This window comes from Pyrus communis, chromosome 2, assembly GCF_963583255.1.
Source record: "Pyrus communis chromosome 2, drPyrComm1.1, whole genome shotgun sequence".
NCBI classification, from domain to species: Eukaryota; Viridiplantae; Streptophyta; class Magnoliopsida; order Rosales; family Rosaceae; genus Pyrus; species Pyrus communis.
Window position 1 is genome coordinate 12,259,552 of NC_084804.1, and position 9,821 is coordinate 12,269,372.

General features: G+C 35.0%; 1 protein-coding gene across 1 annotated transcript; it reads left to right on the top strand.

Moving 5' to 3' along the window:
• The first annotated feature begins 8,003 nt into the window (after positions 1–8,003).
• Positions 8,004–9,821, top strand: LOC137726868 (probable indole-3-pyruvate monooxygenase YUCCA5). Its single transcript, XM_068465822.1, has 3 exons — positions 8,004–8,784; positions 8,910–9,281; positions 9,498–9,821. The coding sequence occupies exons 1-3, from the start codon at positions 8,113–8,115 to the stop codon at positions 9,723–9,725; spliced, it is 1,272 nt and encodes a 423-aa protein (XP_068321923.1). The 5' UTR covers positions 8,004–8,112; the 3' UTR covers positions 9,726–9,821.

Sequence of the window (9,821 nt, forward strand, 5' to 3'; positions counted from 1 at the left end):
AAAAACCCTACTCTAAATTAAAAAGTAAAGACCATGTCATTTATTGCACTCACTAAGATGTTGACCTAAAATAGAATGTCATGAATTTTAGGCTTGACCAAAACCCTAAGCAAAATGTTAATACTGGTATCTTGGTACTAATCATATCATCACTAAGATTTTATGTTCGCAATACAAATATGTAGAACAAATCTAACCACATGCGATAAATATTCCTACTCGAATTAATTAATCAAATTTTGGTATTGTTTGTATTTAGTCAGCCACATGAAAGAAAACACATATGGAGGTTTAATTTTGGAAAGAAGATCTTTCAAATCTTTCCCAAGGTTGTTATGTGTCCATATAAATTGGTATAAGATTATCTTTGTATTTGGAGCCGTTGATTTGTGAGGTAGGCGAGGGGTGTATATATATATACATACATACATACATATATATATATATATATATATATATATTCTCCTAACGTTGTTTAAATCATTGGGCAGTCGCCAACTCGATTATCTTTTTTGCTAAACAATAATGAGATCAAGCTTTAAAAAGTTGTTGTAAGTGATATGAACATGGAGAGAGAGAGAGAGAGAGAGAGAGAGAGAGAATCATACTCTCTTGTAATCTTTTGGGGTCCTTTCTTAATCATGAATTAGACCTAACACTAAATTTTAAATTTTATATATTCCATTTCCTACCAAATAAGAGAAATGGAAAACGTTGGTTCTGGTTTGACCAAGAAAGAAGTGTGAAGACGTGTTCGCAGACTACAAAAACTAAATATTTGTGTAGGAAGATGATGAATAGGAAAGAAGGATAAAAGAATATATTTATGTATACCTAAAAGGAAACTAAAATCTTTACCTACCCTCCAATTAGATTTTCTGGATAATAATTAAGACGTTCACTGTGACATCCCACATCGCCTAGGGGAGTAATCCTTATATGTATATTCCCATCTCTACCTAGCACGAGACCTTTTGGGAGCTCACTGGCTTTGGGTTCCATGGGAACTCCAAAGTTAAGTGAGTAGCGCGCGCGAGAGCATTCCCAGGATGGGTGACCCATTGGGAAGTTATCGTGTGAGTTTCCAGAAACAAAACTGTGAGGGTGTGCTGGGAGCCCAAAGCGGACAATATCGTGCTACGGTGGAGTCGGGCCCGGGAAGTGGTCCCATCCAGGCCGGGATATGACAATTTGGTATCAGAGCCTAACCCTGGTCGTGGTGTGCCGATGAGGACGTCGGGCCCCTAAGGGGGGGTGGATTGTGACATCCCACATCGCCCAGGGGAGTGATCCTTATATGTATATTCCCATCTCTACCTAGCACGAGGCCTTTTGGGAGCTCATTGGCTTCGGGTTCCATGGGAACTCCGAAGTTAAGCAAGTAGCGCGTGAGAGCATTCCCAGGATGGGTGATCCATTGGGAAGTTCTCGTGTGGGTTCCCAGAAACAAAATCGTGAAGGTGTGTTGGGGGCCCAAAACGGACAATATTGTGCTACGATGGAGTCGGGCCCGAGAAGTGGTCCTGCCCAGGCCGGGATGTGACATTCACCAAAAAACAAATTAAACAAAAAATTCATATGGTATATACAGGACCATATTCCATCTTATACATGTGTGTTTATCCATAAGCTGTTTCTGTAAAGATGGACGTAACCAACCCTATGGTCTGGCATTAGTGTTTCGATTTTGAGATATAGGGCAGATGTTGTCAAAACTTCCATATAATAAAGTTGTTGAAATTTGACCACAATAAGTCTAAAATCTCTAGAAAAGTTGTTATATATGTATTTAGATGTGCTAGTCACATATATAATCTCATGAAGAAAAAATACTTAAAGTGATTTTTTTTTTAAAAAGTAGGGTAATGCTAGAGAGACTAAATTTCTAAACTACATGATGTGTCATCAATAGAAAATAAGCACGTTAATCAGTATTTAAGTAATAATCCAATCATTAATAACCACATCATTTAGTTTATAATATTTAGTTCAAAAATTGGGTAATGCTAGGGAAACTAAATTTGTAAACAAAATTTTATAAACTAAATGACATGTAAGTTGATGATTGGATTAATACTCAAGCGTTGATAAACATGCTCATTTCTATTGGTGACACATCATTTAGTTTATAAATTTTATCTACAAATTTAATCTCCGTAGTATTGCCTTTAAAAATTTAGTCTACTTAGCATAATAAAAAAAAAAAAAAGCACATAGCACTAAAGTAGGTGCTTCTGGCAAGCACTTTTAAGTGGTTTTTTTATTTTTTTATAACTAATATATACTTTTTGAAACTTTTTTTCAGAAAAAATTTTGAATTTTTTTTAAACACTGTCAGAAGTACTTTTAATAACCTCAAATATACCCAAAATTTCCAATTCTTTACTTGATCTCCAACATGCAATTAGGCAATCGATATGTTGCATATTACCAGCTTCCTTTTATTAAAATATAAGTGATGCTAGAGAGATTATATTTTTAGGCCATATTTGTAGACTATATGATTTGGCAATTGATAATTGAATTATTTCATTAAATCATCAAATTTGAATCCAACAATCAACCATCACATCACTTAGTTTACAAAATATGATCTAAAAAGTGGTCTATCTACCATTTAAAGTTAGAGTAATGCTAGGTATATCAAAATTTTAGATCAAATTTACAAATCAAATAATACGTCACTATATGAAATAAACACGTTGATCAACACTTAACTAATAATCCAATCATCAACAATCACATCATTTGGTTTATAAAATTTGGTTTAAAATTTTGGCCTCCCTTAGCATTACCTTTAAAGTTAACCCCAATTATGCCCTAGCCTCCACTTGGCATTGGCGACATTCACATTCTCCAAGACCGTTTATGACTCATTTACATAACCGTAATTGGAATCAAAATACGAAATTGAATTTCAATTACGGAAAACCTTGGTGCTTACCAATTATGGAGGAATCAAATAGTTTGTGAGACCTACATGAATTTTGGAATCTAACTCCAATAGTTGGAGGAATTAGACTCCTACATTTACGTGGTATTTTGATTACGGGAGAAGGGAAGAATCGTGAATCCACTTTTTGTACCTATTATACCCTCACATAATCTCTAAATTCCAAACTTACCCTCCAACCCAACAGCAATCTAGGTGTTCTTTCTTCTTCCTCTAGGCGTCCTTCACACAACTGCGGCCATCCACTACCAGAAACCCCTACCGTTTTACCTTCCCCCCACACTAGCAACCTTCCCTTCCCATGAAATTAGTTACCAACAATTCATTGTACAAGAAGTTAATGGAGAGGGAAAGGAACTTTTGTGGCTTTCAATCAAAGAAAAAAGTTGAGATCGAGAAAGAGAGAGAGTTACAGTGGATGAGTGGGTTATTTTCTTGTTTAGGATCTGTGGGGTGGGAAGGTGAATTTGGCTAGAGTTTTCATTTGTCTTTTAATTAGATTATAAACAATTTTATTTAAATAATGAAATTATTCTTTTTGTTTTCCTTTTATGTTATTATTTTTATTTTTTGAATAAATGCTATTATCTACAATAAAGGAGAAAAGGTCGGGTTTAGCCTCACAATGGGCTAGCAATAATAATGTGATTCAAATTCTCCTTTGGCGAGAATCGAACCTAAGACCTCTCACTTACAAGTGAAGAGGAATACCACTAGACTGTAATAGTAAGTGGCATAACTAATTAAATTTTTATTAAAAATAAATATAGGGATGTAATAAACAAAAAATAACAAGGGCATTTTGGTAATCATATGAATTTCTATTGCAGTTAAACAACTTATATGAACTTAGTTACTATTATGATTTTAGAACATTTAAGTAAACATCGTCAACAGAAAATTCGATTATGACTTCTCTTCATTCGAATTCCTCAATTCAATTCTCCATCAATCTAATTCCTCATATTTTGATTATGGTTACATAAACGAGCTTCTCCTTGGTGAGAATTAAGTTGGCCACCGAGCTTCTAGCAATTAGCATAGCTAGCATTTATAAATAAACAACAACTAGGAAGCCAGTGATATCCTCATGATTTCGCTTTTCTTGCAAGCACTTTTCTTTACGCGTGACTGAAAATCATTATAGGTTTAACAAATTAAACTACTTTTCCATGATTAATCAATTAATTAATCTACATTTGAAAAGATAAATATTCTCCCCCAATGCTAACGCGCTTGCTTCTTAGCAAGTACCGCCGACCATAGAGAATGAAAGCATGCATGCATATTTCGATGAAAGAGAAGAAAGCTAGCCCCAAGGATCTTGCTATGAAAGAAGAGAAAAAGAAAAGAGAGAGAAGCTAGAAAACAATTCTTCCCCATCCTAAAAGTAGAAAGCATCCCTAATAAGATTATCAGCCACTAATCTGGCAGATTGGCAGTGGAGCATTGCAAGGCTGGTAGAATATACAAGCCATAGGGATGGCAAAAAAAACACATATCCCTATCAAATCATGCATGGGATATATCATATATCACTACCAAACTCATATTATATATAATTATGTAGATATATATTCTCATTCTCTATCGCATATATCATAATATCTATCACCTTTGTATGTTGCATTTGGAGATTTGTTTTTCTACAATATTAGAGAGTGGATCACCAATGAAATACTGGGGCAAGGAGTAAGTGACTAGATAAGATTATGTAGCATGCAAAACATTTCACACTATTGAAGTTTAAGGTTAGTGTCAAAATAGGTCATGAAGTTTTAATTTTTTCACATTATATTCTAATGTTTTGACATTTGTCTAATTTACACATTTCGTTATGTTAATTGTATTGTCAACCATTTAATTCTAGCTGAACAACTAACGATTGAATATCAGAACATCAGAATGCAATATAAAAAATTAAAACCTCATAACCTAATTTAAAATTTTAAAATTAACTTCAAACATTAATTTTGTAAAATGTATTTTGCTGTTCATTTTTCTGCAATATAAAACTGTTGGTGGCAAAGGGAGTATTGGGGCTTGGAGTAAGTGAATAGATAAAAGCTTAGCAAGCAAAACAACTTTAGATATTCATTTTGATCATAGTGATGATGATACTACTCATTTCATCAAAACCAATATAATATGGAACTTCTTGCAAGTGCGAAGCTTATATCTTCCAAAACCTTTCATGAAAAGGAGAGACTCTCATGGAATTCAAGGCTTTCATGCACATGCTTCCCTCTCCTCTTCCCATGAATATATAATCTCTTTTCATATACTCAGAGCTCCAAGTGGGGATTGAGATGATCAGTAGAGTGGGACAGACCCATGATTTTTCCAACTCAAAACTAAGAAGCATGATTCTCTTTCTTCTTATTTAAATGATTACAATTAAGTTATGTCAATATCTTATTTTGAATTTTTTTATAAATAAAAAAGACAAAAAAGAAAGTGTTAGAAAAAAAGGAAAAAATATAATAATAAGAAGGGAGGAAATCCTAATCCTAAAGCTAATTATGTATATCCACAAAGTAGTGTACTTTGACAGTCCTAGCTAGTAATTTCACACAAGTTTTTAAGTTATAATACAAACCCTAAAAAGTTAAACCTAGGTTTAATCACCGTCACGATCAACTTAATTAAGAAAAGCTCTAAAACTTCACTTTGTAGCCAGCTTTTAGCAGGGGACGCGTGTCAAAATAGGACTATTCAAGTTGATACCGAAAGTAGAACATGATATGAGTTTCTCTCACCCTTCCGCGTACTAGTATGAACAAACATCTAGGGTTTATCCAGCAAAATTAATATGGTCAAATGTGTAACTTAGTATTACGGTATATTGTGATAATTTTTTATCTATAAATAAGACGTTTTAAGTTCGATTATTTAAAGACGAATTTAAACTGCATTATTGCTAGCTTATTGTAAGGTTTAGACATTCATAACTTTCTTAGTATAAATAATATCATTTGTTAAAAAAAAAAATACATAATAAAATGTAGCCAGTTAGATTCATGCGATCTAAGGCTAGATAGCTGACTAGAAGATTGTGGTTCGTTTTGGTTTGGCATGCATTACATCTAAATTCCCAAAGGTGTTAGAGAAAGTAACTATTTTTATAAGATAAGTGAGAGCGCTTTCTACCTACAAAAGTAGGTTACAATTCAATTTTTAAAACTAATTTGTGGGAGTAATCGAGTCTGCAAGTTATAAACTTAGTAACTTCAAACTTACTGAAAAAAAAGCAATATGGTATGATCCAAACATCTTGTTATAATTGTATAGTCGGTCACTTGCAAAGAAGAAACATATTCGTTTATATCAAACATTTGCAAATGACTGAACAATGATTAATATTTAGTATCAAACAATCTACTTAATGATTGATATAACCAAATGACAAACATTATAGTACTCGGCAAAAGGAAATCCTACGGCTAGGGTCTCTTTTCTTTTTCGGTATAAAGAAAACACTACGGAAGTAATTCTTTAGTATAATTGTCATTACATCACGTGATGGTACAATCCATCCACTTTGTAAAATACATTTTATTAATAATGTTATATCGTGAACTATAAATCAATTGGTAAAGGCACAAATGTATTATTAGTTACTTCGTAAAAAACAATTAAAATAACTGGCATTTCATCCCTAACAAATGTGCTTGATAAATTAAGACTGTAATATTGTCGTGCGCGATAGATACAATCTTTATTTTTGAATACTGTATTGTCTTTTTTCTTTGGGTCAAATAAATACTATATCTACTCTAAAACATACACTTGTTGATGGTGAACGAATGCATCATTGCTGACTTCAACAAAAACAAGTGAGATGGACAGATGAGATGGACAAATGTGGGACCAAGGGAAGCTGCTAGCGTGGTGTGGAAACCGGTTGGTGGAATGGGCTTTGTGGGCCATTAGGGTCCAGTTTCCTCAAGTGAGCCCCAAACAACAACTTGGCTCCTTCCCTCCACGTGAGCACACTGCTCAGACATCCATGTCAGCATTTTCCGCCACGTAGGCACCAACTTCACGAGATATTTTTTTTTAATTTTCAAACGGCCTTCGAAATTCTCTGCGGGCCAAAATGAATCAATTGAGGATGACATGTCCCTTTCCCAACATCCCATTTCTTGGATTATTATGATTTAATTTCCACTATCTATGTACTTATTTGATTTATGTATTATTTTGTTATATATAATATAATTTTTATTTAAATTTTGTATTATTATGGGTATCATCTATGATTGTGAATGCAATTTCCCTACTAACATACATTTCAAATACTTTTGCATGGTTGAAATAGAGATGTGATATTGGTATAATATTATTTGTGATAATAATAATTGTCTTTTTTATAGGTCTAATTCATTTTAAATGCATGCTTCCAAGGGTGATTGAAGCGTTTTCCTAACCTCATTTCTTTTAAAAAGATGGACAATTGATGGCGAATCACGGTTATCTATCTCTTCTGGGTCCAGAGAAGGCTAATTGGGAATTGCACTTCATTCGAACAGTTTCACATTTTACAAAGTATCAAACTCAGAACCTCATATTATTTTCTTAAAGAGCTGATGTTCACACATTTTCGCTAAACAACTTTTGGCGGTTCTTAACCTCACTTGTTTCACACACAACATACAATTCCCCTCAAAAACAAAGATTATCAAACAAAAATATAAAAAGTCCTTCATCTTGTGGTAGTGATTAAAACTTTCCCAAGAAAAGAATAATCCAACAAAATAAATGCAAAAAAAATATTCCAAGCCCCTTGAATATTTTTATGCAAGATCTAATAAAATAATATTAGGAAATATTGTTTATTATTATTTTTTTAAATAAACAAAAAAACAAAATGCTTATGATTTGGAAGTGCATTTAACTCCCCACACTCCTATCACATGCACTTGTCATCTATATAAGCACCCCCCAACCCCCTCCTCTCCCTCCAAACCAAACTCACACTCTATTCTCTACATTTGCAAACCTCAACTTACAAAACCTTTTCAAATTTCTCAAGATCTTTGATCTATTTTCAACTACAACAACAAACAATCCCAAATTGTGTTGTGCTTGAAACCCATTACTCAAAATCCCACAAAATTCACACTTTTAGTGTTTGAACTACTTCTTTGATCATAAACATGGAGAACTTGTTCCGATTAGCGGATTATGAAGATTTCTTTGCTCGCCGTTGTATCATGATCAATGGTCCAGTCATAGTTGGGGCCGGACCATCAGGTCTAGCAACTGCAGCCTGTCTCAGAGACCAGGGAGTACCCTTTGTCGTCCTTGAGAGAGCCGAGTGCATCGCATCACTTTGGCAAAAACGCACCTACGACAGGCTCAAGCTTCACCTTCCAAAAGCATTTTGCCAACTCCCCAAGCTTCCATTCCCAGAAGACTTCCCTGAGTACCCAACAAAACGACAATTCATCGACTACCTTGAGTCATACGCAAAACACTTTGAGATCAACCCAAAGTTCAACTCCTGCGTTCAATCAGCAAGGTACGATGAGACAAGCGGTTTCTGGAGAGTCAAGACCGTTACCTCAACCGAGTCGACCCGGTCCGAGGTTGAGTATATTTGCAGGTGGCTCATAGTGGCCACAGGCGAAAATGCTGAGTGTGTCGTGCCAGAAATCGATGGCTTGTCGGAGTTTGGAGGTGAAGTTATTCACGCTTGTGAGTACAAGTCGGGTGAAAATTTCAGGGGAAAGAAAGTGCTTGTTGTTGGGTGTGGAAACTCCGGCATGGAAGTCTCTCTTGACCTCTGCAACCACAATGCCTTCCCATCAATGGTGGTTAGAAGCTCGGTAAGTCTTCGAACAAAGTACTTTAAAACTAAAAAACGAAATGGTTATCAACCGAGTCATTAATTTTCTTTAATAAATTTTAATATTTAATGGGATTCTAATAATTCTTGCTCTGTTTTTTACAGGTTCATGTTATGCCTAGAGAAATCTTCGGAAGATCGACGTTCGAATTGGCGGTTTTCTTGCTAAAATGGCTGCCAGTTTGGTTGGCTGACAAGTTCCTACTGATGTTTGCCTGGTTAGTGCTCGGAAGCATTGAAAAATACGGGCTGAAAAGGCCATCCATGGGACCAATGGAGATGAAGAACGTTGAAGGAAAAACCCCTGTTTTGGACATTGGTGCATTGGACAAAATCAAGTCCGGTGGAATTAAAGTTGTTCCTGGAATCAAGAGGTTCTCAACCGGTCAAGTCGAGCTCGTCAATGGCGAAACCCTCGAAATCGACTCCGTTGTTCTAGCCACCGGATACCGCAGCAATGTCCCTTCTTGGCTTCAGGTGAAAAAATGTTCCAAACTCCTCTTTTTCTTTCTTGAAATTTAAAACTCGGCCGTATACAATATCTGTCACATCATCTGTTGACATGACAAGTCAACCGAGGATGATGTGACAAAAAGTGTATGTATACGACCGTTGATGGTAAAAACTTTCATGTTAACTTTGATTGTTGATTTTGGACTGGTGACTAATCTTGTTTTGTGCTATGTTTAACAGGAAGGTGATTTCTTCTCTAAGAATGGATTCCCAAAGCAGTCATTTCCCCACGGTTGGAAAGGAAATGCAGGACTTTATGCAGTAGGGTTCACAAGGAGAGGGCTCAATGGTGCATCAAATGATGCCATGAGAATTGCGCAAGATATTAGCAATGTGTGGAAGGGAGAAACCAAGCAGGTCAAAATGAGAACCACAGCTTGCCATAGAAGATGCATTTCTCAGTTCTAAAAATATTTACCTATCCATTCAGAAGATTAACCACACACTTAATTAACTCTCATGGTGTAAAAAAAATGAAAATAAAATAAAATAGTGTACATGATA